Source organism: Tachysurus fulvidraco, chromosome 20 (assembly GCF_022655615.1).
Source record: "Tachysurus fulvidraco isolate hzauxx_2018 chromosome 20, HZAU_PFXX_2.0, whole genome shotgun sequence".
NCBI lineage: Eukaryota > Metazoa > Chordata > Actinopteri > Siluriformes > Bagridae > Tachysurus > Tachysurus fulvidraco.
The window spans coordinates 9,312,198-9,333,942 of NC_062537.1; the positions used below are offsets into that span (position 1 = coordinate 9,312,198).

Below are 21,745 nucleotides of genomic sequence, written 5' to 3' on the forward strand. Positions count from 1 at the left end.
GGGCTCTCAAGAAAGGCAAGAGTGACATCTCCAACCCCCCACCCAAACACAACAATTGGGGTGTTGTTGTGTTTGGTACGGATCACTGAACACAATTAACCGAACTGAATAAAGGTATTTATTCAATTTCCATTTATTAATTTGTGTGTGTGTCTGTGTGTGTCTGTGTGTGTGTGTGTGTGTGTGTGTGTGTGTGTGTGTGTGTGTGTGTGTGTGAGAGAGAGAGAGAGAGAGAGAGAGAGAGAATGATTGGGGTTGTTTATTGTAGAGGGTATTTTCAAACACGAAACAACTTGTCTCAAACAATCATGACTCTAAAAATGGCTGGTCTTGAGCCGAACTGTTTTAAATGGGAGCAACATTACAAATGATGAAGGAGTCCAAAAAGCTCTCTCTCTCTCTCAAATGGCTCATCTTGCTTGTCCACATCAGCAAGGTTTGTAATTTTCCCTTGTGTATGATGTAAAACAACAGCTTCACTTCACGGGCTCTATAAAAAACTATACTGTTAACCAAATACATTTTTTACACAGTCTGTGAGATGCCAATAATTTTACTGAATATTTTGTGTACTATGCAAACTATTAATGCATTTTTAAACCTTCTTACAACAATAATTGTTTTGTTAGATGGAATAAGGTTCCCAAGCTTTGATTAAACTCCATCTCTCCACAAGAAGTCGCTATGATAGTTTGAAAGTCAAAAGGTATTTTACCAAAACATCATCGATACACAATGAATATCAATAATACATTCATAAAATGTTGTAAAACAAGAAAAACATTCATAATACAAGGCAATTGAATCGAAATCCACATCATTTATTGCTTAATGTACTATTTTGGGACTATTGTTATTATTATTATTATTAGTAGTAGTAGTAGTATGAAAAAATGTGCATTTGCAGTTTGTTTTATTTTGTTTGTTTGTTTGTTTGTTTTATGAAGGACCTGTTTGGGACACTATTGTAAGTGCCTGTTGTAAATAAAAAAGCTTGACCATCACTCGTAACATAGAAAATATAAAGAATAGAATACTCTCTTTAAATAAATCTCTGAACGTGTTGTATTGCTGATAAAATCATTTAACTTAAACAGTTATGATGGATTTCCTTCAGGGTGATAATTTCGTTCAGGCATTCTCACAGACAGCTATAACTGCGGCTCTTCTGTTTTGGCGTCGATTAAACATTAAACATGGCGGACTTTGGGGTTTGTGTCTAGCAAAGGTTGGTGATTATTTTTGCCTATATTTAGTAACACGGTTGCATTTTGCAGGGATAACATGTTATCTTTGCATGTTGTTGATTTTTTCTGGTGCAAAGTTATTAAACTTGCTGGATTGATGTTGTTTTATTATTTATTCTAACTGGTTATTTTAGTACATCAGCCCTAGCAGAGTGTTACAGTGCTGATGAGGGATTTCTGTTTGTTTTTTTGGTAAAGAATAATACAAACATGAATGTTCACTCGAGCAGAGACACGTCGGTGTTTCTCATTTTGTTTGGTTTTGTTACAAATAAAATGAACTTCCTGAGTTTGTAGTGCACCTGGTATCTGAGCTGTGCAGATTTAATGGCAGTAATCGGTATAAAAAATAATGTATATTCTCACTGATGTGCAGAGATATTTTCCCCACAAGCCGCATTGTAATCCTGTATATTTACAGATTTACACGCTTTTATTATAAGGGATTCCAAAAAGCTTCCTTCGCCATCTACAGACACTGTTTTTCAATCAGAGGACGTTTGGTTTTGTAGACTTTTTTCTGTTTATTTAGTAGGAGACCCCATTCCCTCCCTCTCTCTCTCTCAGACTTTACTATTTTATACTTTGGGTTTAAATCTGATTATTAATCCTTACTGCTCGGTGATGAGTGTAAACACTTTTAAATCCCGGATGTTGTGGCTTGTGCCTTGGATAAGTTGACTGTTATTTGTCAGGAGCGTCTAAATTTCTCGCTAACGTCTGAATGAAACGATGTCTATCTCATGTTGTGTGGAACCACAGTGTTGTTTACTCTGTTTAGGGAAAGTAACTAGCGCGTGCACAAAATGTCTCCAGAAGTGCATGACGTCATCGTAATTTGCGTATTGGTCGAATCGATCAGATTATTTTGCATATCAAAATATATGTGCATATACGTAATATAATACATAATGTAATATAATACATAGTGTAATGTTATATAATACACTAATATAATAATATACTATTTATTACAGAACTAATTATTTGGTCATGAGGCCACAAACCTATTATTTACATGTTTACAAACTATTGTAATTTCTGTCTGTCTGCCTGTTTGTTTGTATGTTTGTTTGTTTCAATAATGCAAACAAATTAGCAGTAAAATTGATAATAATACTATTTAGATAAGTAGATACCAAGGAAATGGCTAAAAATGGAACAACTCATTTGTATCACTTGCGAATTTAGCCAAAAAAAAAAGAGTTTTAAGTCTAAACAAACATTCAGTATACATCGATTGGTCGTTAGGAATAATGATGATCAGTGATTGGAAGAGAAAATTGACTCACAGAATGTAGTTTGTAACAACGTTTGCAACCGTGACATAAATAATTAGTGATTTATTTTCTTCATTATATTTTCTTGAAGGATAATGGTTTGTTGAAGATCGAGCGTGCACGTTTCTGACAGCGTTCATTGGCTCCTGGAGGTAACAGTTTATTTCTGTGCAACACAAATCATGCAGTAATAAATTAAAGCTTAGGATTCATTCTCATGACATCAATGTTTTCCTAATTTAGCTACACATAACATCCCACAGCAAAATGTTGGCAAATGAAACTGTTTGTTAATTTTAGCCTTCTGATTCTATTTAATCTGTCTTCAATAGTGGATGATTCAGCAGGAGAAGCCCCAACTGCCTGCCACCATGCCGGTGGTGTGGCCTATGCTTCTTGACCTCAGCCGAGATGATTGTAAACGAATCCTGCGCAAGCTTGGTGAGATGCTTTTATCATCTGTGATCTTAAGGTGGTACTTAAAAAAAGTCAGTAAACGTTCCTCTATATAGTATTTATGTGTAACCGTGTTGGAACTGATTTGTTTGTAGAACTGGAGGCATATGCCGGAGTGATCAGTGCGCTTCGTGCCCAGGGTGATCTCACCAAGGACAAGAAAGACCTGCTTGGAGAACTTACCAAAGTATTAAGGTAGATTCAACAGATTTGTTATAAACGACGGGGATCAGTGTGCATTTTTTTAACACCTCAAAATTTACATAGTGTCTCAGAACGAAACAAGTAAAGCCGATGTTACGGTCACACATACACTGATTTCATGGCTACAAGTCACCAGCAGGCATACATACTACTGGTTGCCGTAGTAACATACACAACTAACATTCCACTTGGCAACAAACCAGTTTTCTTGGCGCTAAAATTAAACATCCTGGATGGTAGAAGTGTGCAAGATGAAGAAGAAGCAGTGTGTGTTCTTTGCCATGGTTCACACACACTCATGTCTTCACTCCTTTACAGTTCAGACTTCAATTTTGTCCAGACCCACATGTAGTCAAACACCATCTGGTCATCAATAAGAGAGATAAAAGCGCAGATAATATCAAGAGATCACTGGGAGCTAGAGAGGTGGAGATATGAGCCGTGTCTCACAGATTAACAGAGTGTATTGCAAGGGGAAGTGTCCCTTGCTATTTTAGATTGCATTGCATCCCCAAATGCCACAAACTGGTTATAATGCCAGTATAAAGATATTTCTGTGTGCTTCTGTGTGTATAAATTTGTTTATTTGTTCACAATAAGGTAACTTAAATAAAAACCTGCATTATTAATGATATAAAATCTTTTGAAATTCTTGTGCAATACTTTATTATGTTCATGTAGCTAACATCTGAAGCAGAAATCAGATTTTTTTTACACAGATGATGTGTAAAAAGACTAGCAGACTAGTTGACCACTTTTTTTTTTTCTTTTTCAAATAAGACATGGGACTGGGCAGCACACTGGAGCTTTTATTTATATATATAATATATACATTATATTTTGTGGACCATCACAACATCCCATTGCAGATTTAGTTCCCTGCCTTTGCTGTTTTAATATCCTGTACTGTTCTGGGAGGGAGATGCAGAATGTAAGTGTTGTTAATCTGATGTTGTTGTTTTTTTCCAGCATCTCAACTGAGCGTCATCGTGCAGAGGTGCGGCGTGCGGTGAACGATGAGCGTCTCACTACCATCGCGTACCAGTAAGACTGCCTGTTTACTACACGGTGACAAAAAGCATCATGCCATAATTCATGAGTTATATATGCGTCTCTGTTTCCATTAAACAGCATGTCTGGGCCGAACAGCTCTTCAGAGTGGTCTATTGAAGGGCGAAGGCTGGTCCCGCTGATGCCCAGGCTGGTGCCTCAGACTGCTTTTACAGTGACCGCCAACGCAGTAGCCAGTGTCACGGCCCATCAGAACTCTTCTCTGCTTCTTCCTGCAGAGACTGGCAACAAAGAAGGTAAATAAGGAAGGATGAAATTTATTGGGAGCTTGTTTAGAGTTTCTTTAGTGGTGATGTGTGATAGTGAAGGTGTTGTTTTGCAGTGGTAGTGTGTTACTCGTATACCAGCACTACAGCCACGCCCCCTAGTGTAACTGCCCCCAGCGGTACTGTGGCAGCTGCAGTCAAGTCGCCTCGGCCTACAAGCCCCGCCTCCAACGTGGTAGTGCTGCCCAGCGGGAGTACAGTATATGTGAAGAGTAAGTACCTGAACACACACACGCTCAAGTCTCGGTTTTTCTCATGAAATAACGTAATGAAAAAGGAAATAAATTATAAGTGTGTGTAAGAAATGGAACAAATGATGAACGTAGATAGAACTAAAATGAAAGTTTGTTTCTCTTTTCAAGAGAACATTTTATCATAGTTAAATATCTCCTGATAAAAGGTTGTTCCCTCTTCCTCTCTTTTCCCCTCTCTCTCTCTCTCTCTCTCTCTCTCTGTCATTATTATGAGTATGCTCTTCTCCTCACCCTCTAGCATGAGAACACGAGTAAGGCTTATTCACCTCAGTGTCACTTCTATATAATAACTAATATTCTTTCATAGCTATTGAAGCTCATCTGAACAAGAACATACAGTACATCACAAATTCATATTGAACAGGTCGGCCACATGCCAAAAAAAGTTTTAACTGCAGTCGGATTAGTTCATATATCATTTTCCCTCCTGGTCTGATTTTACGATTAAAATGTAAAATTTGTATTTGTGTGTTTGTATTCTATCTGCTGTAACAAGTTGTATTCTATCTGCTGTAAAAGCTCAGTGAAATTCGATTTTTTTTTTTTTTTGCTGCTAATTTGCTTTTGAACTTCTGTTCAACATTTCTGATACCATTATGACTCTTAAGGGCAAAAAGGCCATTAGGTCTTCCAAGTTATGGCCAATTAGAAGCATACATTTAAATTTTTTAGTACTTCAGTGTATAATATCTCTAAAAATGTCATGAGAGCTCTCCCTATAAAAGCTCCAGTAGGTTTCATTATCTAAGAAGAGATTGCACAGATATTTTGTTGTTATTGTTGTTGTAGCATTTAATCTTTTACACTCTGCCACTTTCTCAGGCGTTAGTTGCTCTGACGAGGACGAAAAGCCTCGCAAACGCCGCCGCACCAACTCCTCAGGTTCATCACCTGTTCTGCTCAAGGAGGTGCCTAAAGTGACCCCACCTGCCTCAAAGAGCATCACGGTGCCGGTGAGCGGCAGCCCGAAGATGAGCAACCTGATGCAGAGCATCGCAAACTCGCTGCCACCACACATGTCTCCAGTGAAAATCACCTTCACCAAGCCGAGCACACAGGCCACTAACACCGCCCCCCAGAAAGTCAGTACACACTCCTCTTCATCCCCCTCCTCTTCATCTCTGTTAACTGTGTTTTTAATTCATTCCAACCTAAACTTGTAGACAGATTGGGTAGTAGTCATTTTTACTATTTACCACCACTTAAACAAAGTAAAAATCTTTTACATAGTCAAAGAAAACAACTGATTGAGGACATCACTATGATTAGACTGTTTGACTGTTAAACACTAATAAAACAACAGCAAAGAAAACACACCAGCTTGCAGGTCTATTAACAGACATACACAGCTACCATATTCATTTGAAAGTTTTATTGTTAATGACAACAACAAATCACTGGAATAGACTAATTATAAAATAGTCTGTGTTATTACACTGATTTAGGACGTACCTTTTCTTAGAACGCACTTATTTCCTTGTAGGTCAATAACCAGCCTTCCTTGGATGGAGGATGTTATGTCTGTAGGAGCGTTTGTAAGTTAATAATGTAAGCTGGCTTGTGTGCTGCACTAGTTGAATAGGATTAGATAGTGAATTGCAGCCTATTCACTTAAGCACCAAGCCGCTGCGCCCTCAGTGAGAGAGTTTCATTAAAGCAAATGTTTGAAGACTTGGGAAGGAAGGATTTAGTGTTGGGTCTGTGGTGAACTCAAGAGTTTGCGTTAACCTGGCTATTATTTCCTCGGGAGCTCTCAGTTGCACTATTATAAACTGTTGTAGAAAGGACATTATTTACATTTAAATTATTTTCTAGCCAGTGTCACTCAAATGGGGGAGTTTGGTTCCTCTCAATGTTTCTTCCTCATATCTTCTCAGGGAGTTTTTCCTTGCCTCGTCACCGCCGGCTTGCTCATTAGGGATAGATATTAGTGATGTACATTTTTTTTTACATTTTAAATTAATATTTTAAAATTCATTTTAAACTTTATATTTATTTATTTATTTATTTATTTATTTATTTCGGTTTCTATGTTTCTGTAAAGCTGCTTTGATACAAATTTTAATTTTTAAAAGTGCTATACAAGTGAATTGAAAAAGTCATAGTGATTGTAGGATTGGTTTCATCTAGACTGAAATACATTTAGCTTGCACTCTTTACCATCTTCCTGAATTTCCATACCTCTGCCTCACTAGACTAGTCATTTTGACATCATTTTGACTGATAAATCAAGCCACTAGAACAGAGGTGTTCAGTCTTCAGTCTTGCAATCATGCCGGCCCAAAGGCCGGCATGATTGCAAGTTTTCATTGCAGTCAAGCAGGAGCCACATCCGATTCCACCTTTTTAATCAGCTGGTCTTGGTTTTCACTAGACTGAGGTGACTTTTCTGCTTGGTGTGATTGAGAGATTGCATCCATGCCGGTCATTTCTAAATAAGCTTCTACACACTATTTAAGTAGACAGTGTGCAACAGTAAGCATCACTACACAGTCAACCACAAGAGCAGCATGTGGATAAACCAAAGGGAATGGACCAATCACATATAAAGTAAACCTCCATATGAGAGTGTAGCAGTGTATAAAGCTTATTAGATGAGTAACCGCTGTGTTTAATAAAATTCCTCTTCCTCTTTTCTACTTCTCATTCTGACTTATTGTAATTATTTTATTTTTTTGCTGCTCCTTAGGTTATTATTGTTACCACATCTGCAAGCTCCAGCTTTGTTCCCAACATCCTCTCCAAGTCTCATAACTATGCAGCTGTGTCAAAGCTGGTGTCCAGCTCCGCAGTCACATCATCCGTTCAGAAGCAGACCATGGTGATATCAGCAGGCAACACCACAGCTCCAGGCTCTGTCGCCGTGACAACTGTGGTGTCCTCCACTCCGTCTGTGGTCATGTCCACTGTGGCTCAAAGTAAGTAAAAGTGTGTGTGCATGAATAATTTTCACAATGTGTTTTTTTATACTAATATAGACAGTGTTATTTTTTATAGTTAATTGTGTTGATAGATTTCTTTCGTCAATTTTGTGTCGGATTGGCTCTGTCTGTCGTTCTCTCTCTCTGTGTGTGTGTGTGTGTGTGTGTGTGTGTGTGTGTGTGTGTGTGTGTGTGTGTGTGTGTGTATATATACATCTTTATATACAGCTGGTTCTACAGCAGCAGTGAAAGTGGCCTCAGCGAGAATGCCCTCCCCCAAAGCTCTAGTGGGTTCTTCCTCTCAGATCCTCCAGTTCCCTAAGCAACAACAGCAACAGTCACAGCAGTCAGTTTCACCCAAAGGCCTATCTGCGTCTCCTCTCTCTTCCTCACCTCAAACCACCAGTACAGTGTCCGTGTCCAAACCCACCATACAGATTAAACAAGAGTCAGGTGAGAACCTGAAGTGTCTCATCATGTGGAGTCCACAATCTCACATCCCAAATCTCAGTCAACTAGACTGAAACAGCGTAGAGTAATAAAACCATTGATGAGCAGATATGTGGTAGAAAATGCAGTATCAGTTTTGTCATTTTTTTATTATTAATATTAACTAATTTATGAGAATCAACAATATTTTGTATTTACGACCTTTGAAATCTTCTGTATGATCAGTCCCTTTTGTGATATGGGTAAAAAAAAGCTAAAAGATATATATATAGTGTATATATAGGGTTCAAAGATATATTTGTGTCTACTAAAGAGTGTTCGGTTTTATATCAGAACTTTATTTATCTCTTATTATGTATTACATAAGCATACAAGTGAACTAGGTATTATGCATTTAAGCAGTTTTCCCTCACATGAACAGCCAGATGAGAAACGATGCACGATGTTCATGTATGGACCAAATGTGTGCAGGTGTGAAGATCATCACCCAGCAGATGCAGCCTAGTAAGATTTTGCCGAAACCCTCGAGTGCAGCCATGACGAGTAGCAGCTCTGGTCCCATCATGGTAGTAAGCAGTAATGGAGCTATCATGACCACAAAGCTGGTCTCCACCCCTACAGGTACATCAGGTTTGAACACTAACCCCAAATTTAATTAGTTCTTTAATTTTAGTTCCAAACCAGAAAACTGAGCTAAACAACGTAGGACACTGTCTGTGTGTGGCTTACACACGATTCATCTACGAATAAGTAGTAAAGTTTGCATCTGTTAAATGATGCCTTTAATGAGTAAGAGTTAGCTGAAGTGGATACATTTAGATTATAAAATATAAAACACATTTACTTTATAAAATACACAAAACATGAAGAATGCATACCAAATGTGTGTCGTGTGTGTGCAGGGACCCAGGCTACGTACACCCGGCCCTCAGTAACACCCTCCATCGGAGCTCGAATGGCCGCATCACCTGCTGGGACCACATACGTCAAAACCACCAGCGGCAGCATTATAACAGTGGTGCCCAAGTCTCTTGCTACACTGGGCGGGAAGATCATCAGCACCAACATGGTGTCTGGTAATTTGACAAGAGAAAATACACCAAAAGGAGGAACAGTGTTTTAGTATGTCATTGATGACACACTGAGTGTATAGTTATTGTAAAAGCTGATAGGTGCTCTCCCTTATTCCTCCAGTCATGGCAAGATAAAACATGAAACCATGAATCTTTTCTGATGTGTCCTAACAATTACATGTTCGTAATGAGCTTAATGAGAAATATTTGACTACACGTCCACATAGACTGAGAGTGAATAACTGTAACACTTTCTCTCTGTAGCCAGTAGTGTGATTTCATGACTGAATTTTTAAATGACAGGCACTACTACGAAGATCACTACTATTCCCATGACCTCCAAACCCAATGTCATCGTGGTGCAGAAAACCACTGGGAAAGGAACCACAATCCAGGGCTTACCTGGGAAGAACGTGGTCACCACACTGTTAAATGCTGGGGTAGGACCATAGTAATAATCTTTACGCTTTATTATTTCCTATAGACAATGTGTTGTGAGTTAACGCATATTAAATATATGTGCGTGTGTCTTCCTCAGGGGGAGAAAGCACTGCAGGCTGTACCGGGAGCAAAGCCTGCCATCATTACAGCATCTCGGCCCATCACGAAGATGATCGTAACCCAGCCGAAGAGTCTGGGCTCAGCTGTGCAGCCGTCTACCACCACCAAGCTCATCCCCACCAAGATAGTCTACGGCCAGCAGGGCAAGACCCAGGTCTGCTACAGAGTCGTGCATCAGATCATTTTAGAAAACACCTGATTCACCTTGTGCAAGAAATGCACATCTAGAATGAAATCTTACTAGGCTGCATCTGCTGGGTGATGATCTTCACACCCTGATTCACCCAGAATGCCTTGCAGGTGCTGATCAAGCCGAAGCCAATGGCGTTCCAGGCGACAGTAGTGAGTGAGCATGCAAGGCAGCTTGTGAGTGAGACACTGCAGCAGGTGACCCGCGGTCCTGAGGCTGGTGTAATAGCAGGCCAGGAGGGGGCGCTCAAGGACGACTCTCCGTCTTACATGGAAAGCAGCCCAACATCTTCAGACAATACTCATGGTAAGGGATTGCAGTGAGCAAGTTACAGTTTTTACTTAGGTAAAATTTCACTCGGTCTTCCAAAATTCCACAATAATTAAAGTCAGGTTTTTTTCTTTAATGTTTAGAAGTTTAAAATTAGTTCTTTAATGTTTAAAAGTGTTCAGAGAACCTTTTTTTAGGCAGCATGCGTATTATTCTAGCATGAAATTAGAGAAATTGACTACTAGAAGGACAGTGTAAGCTGTGTATTGCTCTGTGTAATATGTGTAAAAAGAGTAACCCATTTAATATTTTAGATTTTGAGCTCAAACAATAAGGTAAACATGATGTATATGGCCAAGAAATATCGTGAACCATCAAACGTGGCAGTCCCAAAGCATGAATGATCCACCACCAGATTTTACATGGTTATCGCATGTTTTTCCTTGCATACAGTCACCTTTTGTCACCAAACCTGCTGATAGTGTGTGTGTGTGTGTGTGTGTGTGTGTGTGTGTGCTTGAGCAATACGCTTGTTTTGATCTTACTGACCACAATGCTAAGTGTGGTTCTGATGAGGCTCGCTGACCTTCAGACGATGCCTGATCTTGTGAGACGGTCTCAGGAAGTTCTTCTTTCCAGCAATGCTTCTAAACAACTCATTGCTGTGGGAAAAAAAAGTTTTTAATTGATCATATTTACTCATTTATCATATTTGGATATGACATCCATTGATTTGAAATCAACCAAATGGTGTAATTTCAAATCTGTGATTTCTGAGTGCTTCCTCTTTCACCATCATCTTCACAGTGTGTTCATATCCAAATCCAGACAAATTTGCTGTTTAATACATAAAACAATTGTGACCCCATCTGTCTTTTTAATTAACTGCTTTGGTATTTTTTTATATCGATTACTTTATTTTTTTATTTATCTATTTTGCTACTCAGTAACCATATTTAACTTTATTGTTCTTTGGATGGAGATTTTTCACATGTGCAGCTGCATATTTAGACCCCAGGGCAACAGGACATGGCTAACAGATTTTATTAGGAAGATATAAAATGTGTATGTGTGAAAAGACAAAGATTATTATTATTATATTTTATTTTTGTTCATATGTTATTGATTATGTAACTAAACATTTTGCTGATTTTTATGAATCATACATTACATTATTCTAACACATCTGTGACTATTAGTGGCTGTTATTTAGAATAATGAAAGAGTTAAAAAAAAAAAAAAAGCTGACAACAAACAAATGGGTATCAGGAGGAAAACTAAAGTGGATATGTATCTAAGGATAGCATGTGATATAGACTTCCATTTATAATTAATGAATGATTAGCATATTAATGTGTTTAAGTTTGACTTTTCCATCATCTCCAGACACCCAGGCGGTCGTGCATGTCATCAGCGCCAGGGGCCAGGACTGGACAGAACAAGAAGTCTCAGTAGAAGCGAGTCCCACCATCATTTACCAGGACATGAGTGGCGAAGCTCAGTCTGCCACGTCTACCATTAAAGCCCTGTTGGAGCTGCAGCAGACCACAGGTATGTGTGTTTGTGTAAGTGGAGGCTCCTTCACCTGTTACTCCTCTTTTAAGTCAGCTTTTCTGGTGCTGATAATAACACGCAGCTATGTTACTCTGGATTTTAGCGAAGGAAAAGGCAGAGGCCAAGCTGCGGCAGCACACCATCGATCTGAGTCAGATGGCAGTGCCGATACAGATGTCTACAGAGAGGAGACAGTCACCTGAACCCTCAGGCCAGGCTGCAGGCGAGCCTGAGACCCCAGCAGACACCTCTGGTATCAGTACTGATGCTTATTGAAACATGTTCCTTTACTAAAGAGCTCTGTGAGCACAAAACAAAAACCCAAAACCGAGAATCATTTATTTATTTTTATGACTCAAGTGTTTCTGAGATAATGAATAATTTATTTCTTTTTGCCATTTATAAGCCTGCTTAAAAATACACACCGCTCCATTGAAGTAAACGTTTTCTAGTCCAAAGTCACTTCAAGTGTTTAGAGATTTGAAGTTGCTGTAATTCAGTAATTGAGCCACTGACATATTAGCTTTGTTAAAATAGAAGCAGTTACCAGTTTTGAAACCTGAGTTGCTTGATGCAGTGGGAAATGTTTGTACTTAGTGTGTAAATTAGAGTGTTTGTGTGTATGAACGTGCTGAGCGAGAAACGTTTGTTTATACGTTCAGGTAAAGTGGTGAAGGCTGCAGCAGGAGGTGAAGTGTCTGCATCCTGCAGTCAGTCATCAGCTCTGTCTTCCACGGTGAAAAGCTCGAACGCTGCTCCGTCCACCAGCACCAGCTCAATCACTGTTCAGGTACTAGGGTTTGCCACACTGTTGTTAAAATAAATGCACTCGCATGTGCACTTCTATAGTTCACTTTGAAGTAAGAAACCCTACATTACATTTTTACAATTTTAATAGGAAATGTTTACTACGGCAGCTGTTTGTAATCACTGTTGTTTGTAATCACTGTTGTGCTAAATAATAAAATCTTACTTTGTGAACTGTTAGCAGTAAATTCAATTTCTGGCACCTTGGGGACAATGTTGTGCTCACTTTCCACTTTCCAAAAAAAAAATCTCTACTCCATTTTTCACTGTAAAAAGTATAACATTCTCAATACAATAAGACAGCCATGATCACTTCAGCCTGTGTAAAAGATGTGCGAGGGCGCGTGCGAGGGCGCGTGCGATTCACAGTACTGTATTGAATCGACAGTAAAAAAATCTCTTATTTGTGCCTGCATTTAAATATTCACCTATTACACCTGCCAATGGGGCTGCATTCAGGTGTAATGCAAACTCTGCATACAGATAAGATGACAGTTTTCTAGTCAAAGAGAAACTAGTGTGTGTGTGTGTGTGTGTGTGTGTGTGTGTGTGTGTGTGTGTGTGTGTGTGTGTGTGTGTGTGTGTGTGTGTGTGTGTGTGTGTGTTGCAGGCGGGAGCAGGCAAGCCCCTGGAAGAGCAAGCCATAGTGGAGGAAGGTGAAATGGAAGGTGACACATTGGACCCTCAAACTGGACTGTTCTACAGAGCAGTGAATCCCTCAGCCCCACCTCCTCCACCTCCTCCTCCTCCTCCCACTCTTCAGCAACACCGCACCCAGACACACACCCTTAGCAAGCCAGTGGTGCTCTCCGTAACCACTCCCACCAAGTCGACTCTCAGCCAGACCGAGGCCTCCAAACTCAGCCCCAGCACCAGACCTCCAGCTCCAGCTCCAGTGACCACACGGGTGGATAAACCCTCTGTCTCTCCTGCTCCTTCTCTTTCCACTCCGTCTGGATCTGGAGCCCAACACACTCCCCCCACTAAATCCATTCACACTCTACAGCTGCCCCGACTACAGCAGGCGCCAAGCTCACACAACCGACCCAAAACACACACACAGCTCTCCCAGCCCCCACCACTGCAGGCCCACCATCCTGTGACCTCAGATAAACCGGCCAGCAGCAGCAGCAGCAGCCAGGTTGGAACGTACACACACACACACACACACATACACACAGAGTAAAAAAAGTATTCACCCAAAGCTTGCTCAAATAAAACATATACACATAGCTGATTTGGCTGAAAATGTCCTTGCCTAATGTTTGCCTCCTTTTCTCTCGTTTTCTGTGACTGGTGCAGCAGACAATCATAACACAAGGAGCAGCAGTCACTAAAATCACGTTTGGGGCTACTCCTGTGTCCAGTAGCAGCAGCGAGGCTGCAGTGAAACTGCACGCAGAGTCCAGCTCGGAGAAACCCAACGTCTCCGACATCCTGAAGATCTCCATGATGGAGGCGGAGATCGAGCCGGGCACCGAGGCCGTGGTGGTTGACTCATCCAGCGACTGCAGCACCTTCAGCAAGGCTGCCCCTACGTCACCGCTCATCAGCAGCTCCAAACACACACTCACACACACACATGCTGCCTTTGGACGCATCCAGAAGAGCAAAGACCTGGACATTATACAGGTGAACAGTCTTTTCTTTGTGTGTGTGTGTGTGAGTGTGTAAGACAGTTTATTTAAAATCTTTTGTAAAACTCACATAGCGCTATTGCAATTGTAGCATCAACTGTTGTCTTCATTACAAACATTTGTTGTTTCTTTTAACAAAATGTAGATAAAGGAACAAATTCTGTAACAGGTTCGGATTTAAAAAAATATATTTTGTACTAGGATAAGATTGAAAAGTATTGAGGTTTTGACGAACTATGCCCTACTTACTATTCTTATTCTCTTTAGTACATGCGCTTTATCAAGTGATGTTTGTTAGCTACAGTAGTTAGTGAGGCATGTAACACACATTAAAGCTTTTACTGAGTCAGAAGACTATTACGTGCCTCCAAATCACATACATTATAACAAGTAAATCAGAATGGTGCACTAAATATAGAACAGTGGACTATACTGATGTTGTCTGTGTGTCTAGTAGTTAGTCCTTTGATTAATTGTTGCACAACAATAGTTCATGTGAAAACATCCAATTCTCTTATATTCGTTTTATTTGTTTAAAAAAATATATTATTTTAAATAAATATTAACCTCAGGTATTTAACAGTTTAATGTTCAGTATATTTTGTCTCAGAGGACTGATGATGATTACACAGGTTAATGAAATCCACTGATGTTTTGTGTGTAAAGTGCTTCACGAGCTCACCAGATACAGTGTTTCTAGCGTTTGCAGTCGTGTTTGTGAAATCTTTAGACATCTTTTCTTATCAAATAACTCGCGTTGCAGTTTAATCCTTATTCTTGAAAAGCGTGACATGTTTTTAGAGCTTGCAGGTCGGTAAATGTGTTTTCGTCACATAAATGTGTTTGCAAACAGCTGAATTTGCTTCCTCTAAAGTACTGACGTGTCCTAGCGCGGCACTGAGGGCTGCAGTAGGACAGAAATTCCCGAATAGACAGTTTATAGAGAAGTTTTGGTTATAGACATGACATCGCGGCAGATATATAGATGAATTTATAGAGATGACATCACTGTTAAACCTTCTATAAATGTTTGTAATCTAGGAAAGTTTTTTGACTACACCTTCACAAGACAAGTCACCTGCTCTGCTTGGCTTCAACCCTTACTTATGTTAAAAAGATGAGGACATCCTGGTCTGCTTTCATAACTTCATGCTAGATATAGCATGTAGAGTAATTGTAATTACCTGAACAGACACCAACATTTTTAAAATTCAGCTGCTTCTGTCTGTAGTCATATCAACTGCTCAGCACACATTACATTTTGTTTTAATTGTTTTTATATTACACTATTTTACAGTGTATCAAACATAAACTCCTAGCTCTCTAGCTCTCTCTACATTTCTCTCTCTATAACTCTCTCTGTACAGCTCTCTCTTTATAGCACGCTCTCTCTATAGCTCTCTCTCTACAGCTCTCTCTCTCTCTCTCTCTCTCTCTCTCTCTCTCTCTCTCTCTCTCTCTCTCTCTCTCTCTCTCTCTCTCCCCCTACAGCTCTCTCTCTCCCTCCAGCTCTCTCTCTCTCTCCCTACAGCTCTCTCTCTCTCTCTCTCTCTCTCTCTCTCTCTATATATATATATATATGTAGCTCTATCTCTAGCGCTCTCTATAACTCTCTAGCTCTCTCTACAGCTCTCTCTCTATAGCATGCTCTCTCTCTCTCTACAGCTCTCTCTCTCTATAGCATGCTCTCTCTCTCTCTCTCTCTCTATAGCATGCTCTCTCTCTCTACAGCTCTCTCTCTCTATAGCATGCTCTCTCTCTCTCTCTCTCTCTCTCTCTACAGCTCTCTCTCTATAGCATGCTCTCTCTCTCTATAGCTCTCTCTCTACAGCTCTCTCTCTATAGCATGCTCTCTCTCTCTATAGCTCTCTCTCTATAGCTCTCTCTCTATAGCTCTCTCTCTATAGCTCTCTCTCTATAGCTCTCTCTCTATGGCGTGCTCTCTTTATAGCTCTCTCTCTCTCTCTCTCTCTCCCCCTACAGCTCTCCCTCTCCCTCCAGCTCTCTCTCCCTACAGCTCTCTCTCTCTCTCTCTCCCTACAGCTCTCTCTCTCTCTCTCTCTCTCTCTCTCTCTCTCTCACTACAGCTCTCTCTCTCTCGCTACATCTCTCTCGCTCTCTCTCTCTCTCTCCCTCTATCTCTCTCTCTCTCTCTATCTCTCTCTCTATCTCTATATCTCTCTCTCTCTCTCTCTCTCTCTCTCTCTCTCTCTCTCTCTCCCTCCCTACAGCTCTCTCTCTCCCTCCAGCTCTCTCTCCCTCCAGCTCTCTCTATATATAGCTTTCTATCTCTCTCTCCCTCTCTCTCTCTCTCTCTCTCTCTCTCTTTTTACAGCACTCTCTATAGCGCCCTCTCTCTATAGCACGCTCTCTCTATAGCTCTCTCTACAGCTCTCTCTCTCTCTCTCTCTCTCTCTCCCTACAGCTCTCTCTCTCTCTCTCTCTATATATATATATATATATATATATATGCAGCTCTCTCTCTAGCGCTCTCTATAACTCTCTAGCTCTCTCTACAGCTCTCTCTCTATAGCATGCTCTCTCTCTACAGCTCTCTCTCTATAGCATGCTCTCTCTCTCTCTACAGCTCTCTCTCTATAGCATGCTCTCTCTCTCTCTCTCTCTCTCTACAGCTCTCTCTCTATAGCTTGCTCTCTCTCTCTCTCTCTCTCTCTCTCTACAGCTCTCTCTCTATAGCATGCTCTCTCTCTCTCTACAGCTCTCTCTCTCTATAGCATGCTCTCTCTCTCTCTCTCTCTCTACAGCTCTCTCTCTATAGCATGCTCTCTCTCTCTATAGCTCTCTCTCTACAGCTCTCTCTCTATAGCATGCTCTCTCTCTCTATAGCTCTCTCTCTATAGCTCTCTCTCTATAGCTCTCTCTCTATGGCGTGCTCTCTTTATAGCTCTCTCTCTCTCTCTCTCTCTCCCCCTACAGCTCTCCCTCTCCCTCCAGCTCTCTCTCCCTACAGCTCTCTCTCTCTCTCTCTCTCTCTCTCTCTCTCTCTCTCCCTACAGCTCTCTCTCTCTCTCTCTCTCCCTACAGCTCTCTCTCTCTCTCTCTCTCTCTCTCTCTCTCTCTCTCTATATCTCTCTCTCTCCCTACAGCTCTCTCTCTCTCTCTCTCTCTCTCTCCCTACAGCTCTCTCTCTCTCTCTCTCCCTACAGCTCTCTCTCTCTCTCTCTCTCTCTCTCTCCCTACAGCTCTCTCTCTCCCTACAGCTCTCTCTCTCTCTCTCTCTCTCTCTCTCTCTCTCTCTCTACATCTCTCTCTCTCTCTCCCTACATCTCTCTCTCTCTCTCTCTCTCTCTCTCTCTCTCTCTCTCTCTCTCTCTCTCTCTCTCTCCCTACAGCTCTCTCTCTCCCTACAGCTCTCTCTCTCCCTACAGCTCTCTCTCTCCCTACAGCTCTCTCTCTCTCTCTCTCTCTCTCTCTCTCTCCCTCCCTACAGCTCTCTCTCTCCCTCCAGCTCTCTCTCCCTCCAGCTCTCTCTATATATAGCTTTCTATCTCTCTCTCCCTCTCTCTCTCTCTCTCTCTCTCTTTTTACAGCACTCTCTATAGCGCCCTCTCTCTATAGCACGCTCTCTCTATAGCTCTCTCTACAGCTCTCTCTCTGTATCTGTCTCTCTCTCTACAGCTCTTTCTATAGCTCTCTCTCTCTACAGCTCTCTCTATAGCTTTCTATCTCTCTCTCTCTCTCTACAGCACGCTCTCTCTATAGCGCACTCTCTCTATAGCTCTCTCTACAGCTCTCTCTCTATAGCGCTCTCTCTCTCTCTCTATAGTGCTCTCTCCATATAGCTATCTCTATAGCTATCTCTCTCTCTCTCTGTCTTTCTCTCACTTGTTCTCTCTCTCTCTCTCCCTCCCTCCCTCTCTCTCTCCCTCCCTCCCCAGCTGGTTCTTACTCTCTACAGCTGTCTGATTACAATTACTGATTACTGTTTTGACTCAATTCCTTTCCCATTTCAATATTCAACACTCAAGAGTTATCTTTTTTTTTTTTTGTCTCAACATGTTTCCTTCTTCTTTCTGCTCTTTTTCTATGTATAATTTTTTCTACAGTGAATGGAATACGAGCTATTTTCAGTGTAAAACTGTACAACATGCATAATTTGCTCATATACATAAATTAATATGAGCAAACCAGCATGTGCTATCTGCAGTTAGAAAAATGAACAACTGTCATTCAGCACAGAAACTGCACTATCCTCCACCTGACAAGTATAGGACTTGTTCTCTCATTAACCCTGATGTTAAAATGATCTCTGAGTTGCCCGGTCATAATTACGGACTTGTCGTGTCAATCGTGTGCGACTTCCTAGTACAGTATGACCCTTGCATTTATTAAAATTATGATGTGCAGGCAGCATTTGTCCTGATTATCATTCAAACAAACACATAAATAATAAAATCGACCTCTCAATCTCATGGGCATTATTGTTACCAACCTACTATATGGTCTTTATAGTCCTAGTCCATTTTTTCCCTTCTATCTTATACATTTTATTGCGTTGTTGCATTGTATTGCAAATGAACCTTTAGTCAGTCTCTCCCTCTCTCTTTCCTGTAGGTGATCCCACAGTACTCCATCATGCCTGACTCGAGCCAGTCAAACGTTGTGGTGGAGCCAAGCGGTTTCCTGGAGATCACCGACTACACCAGCCAGCGCCTAGACGACGAGGCCACTCTGGACCAGGAAGTGGACAGCAGTAACGACGAGGGTGCAGCACCCAGCCCCATGGAGACCTGCGCTGACCAATCCCAGTGAGCATGGGCTCTTACCAAACACGGCAGCATTCACACGATCACGAACAATGAATGAATGAGCAGGAATAAGAGAGAATCTGGCATAGATGGTGACATTTTGGGACATTTCCTGAAGAGGATTTTCTAAAGAAGACTTAAAGAAACACTCTCTTAAAGAGAACCCTTCAGTATCTTACAGTAGTTATTCTTCACAACTATTTCTTCTCAACACATTTTTGTTTTTTCATTCCAGGACAGTATTTCACCCAGAACTCGGATTACTATATGATAAATTCCGAAAGGAGATGATTGGACCGATTTGGCTTTGTTTAATTATTATCCTGTGTTTTTAGAGCAGGATTGTGTTAAATAGTGTCAAGAGTGTTTAAAGGTTCACCCTAACATCGTGTCAGTTTGTGCTTGCGTTCTGGATATCATACTAAAGATTTAAAGAGCATGAGCTCTTGGCTTAGAATTGTTTATGTTGAATTGTTAAGACTAGAATATTGAATTGTTTCCTGTATTTTTTGTCTGGAAGTGTGTGCACTGTAGCTCTTAGTGTAAATAACGTCCTGATGCTTACACAGGTAGTTGTAGAGACTTCTTATCATGATGCACTTGTACATTGACGGTTGTCTCCAAGTTCCAAAAGCAGAAACTTCCCCTATTCACTCAATCATGCTTTGTTGTCTTTTAATGTACAACACTTTTAATAGAGTAAACTTTGATTTAGGATTCAAACCAAAACCTTTTCCATGGTCTTAATTTATTATTAATATTTGGTAGAAGTTAGACTTCATAATGTCTTTTCTTCCATCAGACAGGTAGGTGTCACCACTGTCCTCATCATCCTCATCATCATAATGTTGCTTGCTCGCTAGCTTTACTCCACTAGGAAGAATAAACATGCCTGTGCGAGATATATTTAAATGTGGAAAGTACCAATTTCCTATTTTATCAGCTGACCACATTGCGTTCTCCAATGAAAGAGGTGTGTTGGAGGTGTGTGAGGGATTACGTGTTGTCAGGTAAGCACACATTAAGGGCTTCTTGGTGGATTCCAGTGTCTGTAATGGTTACATGTGTAGGGAAGCTTTCAGATTACTGCCATTATTTATGGTATTTGAACTGTGATGCAGAGGTGGCAACTGGCTGTTGTGGAAATTCTGCCAGCGTCACTAAAAGCCCCATTCAGACCCTTATTTGCACACACTAGCTCTCCCATTGCGGCTCACTTTCTGTTTCTCTGTCCCTTCATACTCTTAGTGATATATTTCCATTAATTTCCATGCTTTGCACGGGGAGTTGGGACTTTCCAAGCCTGTTTTCCTGAACTCCGCTGGGAGCAAGTGTCCACCTTTGGGTACAATTATAGTGTCTCAGAGTCATAATTAGTTTTAACTGGTATTCTATTTTTTGTCCTTTTTCCTGGAACACCAGCATCTTATGTAACATCAGATAATGTGCTTCTAATGTTGCCTGTAGACACCTCATTTTAGGGCTAAACTTTAGTGTAATAAACCCTCTACATTGTAAAGGTTTTTGAATAGACTTCTGTTTTTTTTTTTCTTTTTCTTCTCCCTCCAGCCTCCTTCCTGTTTGTCTTCTTTCTCTGTCTTATATCATCTGACACAATATGGTGCCACTGGTTGTGTGTTTATTAAAAACAAGTGTAACCCATATGTTTTGCTAAATGGCAAAGAATCTAGCAGCTTCAGACATCTGCTGATTTCAGTACTGGGATTCCCCATCATTCAATGCACATTTTAGATGTGTCTGGTTTTCCCAGATTGGACAGATCTGTAGGACCAGCTAGAGGGATCATTATGAAGACTTTGAAAGGGTGCTGTGTTTTGTGGTTCTGAAATAATGCATGTCTGAGACAATCAGCTGGTTGAAGTTACACTTTCAGTTTGTCAGCTTGTCCTATTAGAGCCAAGCATCAGGTGTGGGGAAAATCCACATTCAGGTTTAAACTAGTCCTTCACCGCTTAATCGTCCGGAAGTCCCTGTGAACAGAAAATATGGACTTTGAACCGAGGCTCATTATTAACTACATCCAGGATTGTTTTATAAACTAAACTAAATTAAGAAACTTAACTGAAATTTAGGATTTTAATGCAAAAGTTTGTATTGCCAGCAAAAGCTTTATGTATTCAGGATCTCTGCTTGCAGAACTGGTCCTGTGAGTTCATACAGTGTGTATAGAAGTGGGATCGTGTTCTCAATCGGTTGTTTGTGAAAATAGAAACCCGTGTTTGGTTCTATCTGCATTTTATAATTTTATTTTTAACTTCTTCTGAAATAAGCCTGATAATTTATACAATTACACAAAACGGTGTCACATGGAAACCTGTTGGGACATGTAAATAAATTCATCAGTTGTTTGAGGATTTCCTCCACTTGGTCCTGTTATGTTAAGCTCCTTCCTCCCAGTAAAAGGTATATGGCCACTAATTAGGATTTAGAGCGCTCACTAGAAAGTGACCTGAAACTTGAAACCAGCTCACATGGCCAGCCTGAGACTTGACATTTGGAGCAAATTAACATTTTATGTGTCTACATAAATTCCAGGTAGACTCTTACATGTACTAATCATCCCAAGTCTTCTCTTCTGTGGAAATGGGCAATGTCGAGGAAAAAATATATATTTATATAGTCTGAATGATCAATTAGTGCTTTGTTATAGTCAGTATGTTTTTCACAATTGGAAAATCTTCAGGACTTTTCAGTGCTTTCCACTTTGTTTCACT

General features: G+C 40.5%; 1 protein-coding gene across 4 annotated transcripts; it reads left to right on the forward strand.

Annotated features, from left to right (window-relative positions):
- The first annotated feature begins 1,141 nt into the window (after positions 1–1,141).
- Positions 1,142–20,533, forward strand: emsy (EMSY transcriptional repressor, BRCA2 interacting). Of its 4 annotated transcripts, none has more exons than XM_027151592.2 (21): positions 1,142–1,228; positions 2,619–2,679; positions 2,860–2,968; positions 3,079–3,178; positions 4,157–4,231; positions 4,319–4,494; positions 4,581–4,736; positions 5,601–5,860; positions 7,468–7,696; positions 7,928–8,152; positions 8,621–8,770; positions 9,052–9,225; positions 9,526–9,662; positions 9,761–9,937; positions 10,072–10,279; positions 11,630–11,794; positions 11,901–12,050; positions 12,460–12,587; positions 13,215–13,745; positions 13,907–14,236; positions 18,817–20,533. In XM_027151592.2, exons 3-21 carry the CDS (start codon positions 2,863–2,865, stop codon positions 19,012–19,014), a joined length of 3,675 nt encoding a protein of 1,224 aa, XP_027007393.1. In that variant the 5' UTR covers positions 1,142–1,228; positions 2,619–2,679; positions 2,860–2,862; the 3' UTR covers positions 19,015–20,533. The 4 variants fall into 4 exon arrangements, with proteins under 4 accessions (XP_027007393.1, XP_027007408.1, XP_047660849.1 ...); XM_027151607.2 differs by having other exon boundaries at positions 10,084–10,279; XM_047804893.1 differs by having other exon boundaries at positions 10,084–10,279; positions 13,910–14,236.
- The last annotated feature ends 1,212 nt before the right edge of the window (positions 20,534–21,745 follow it).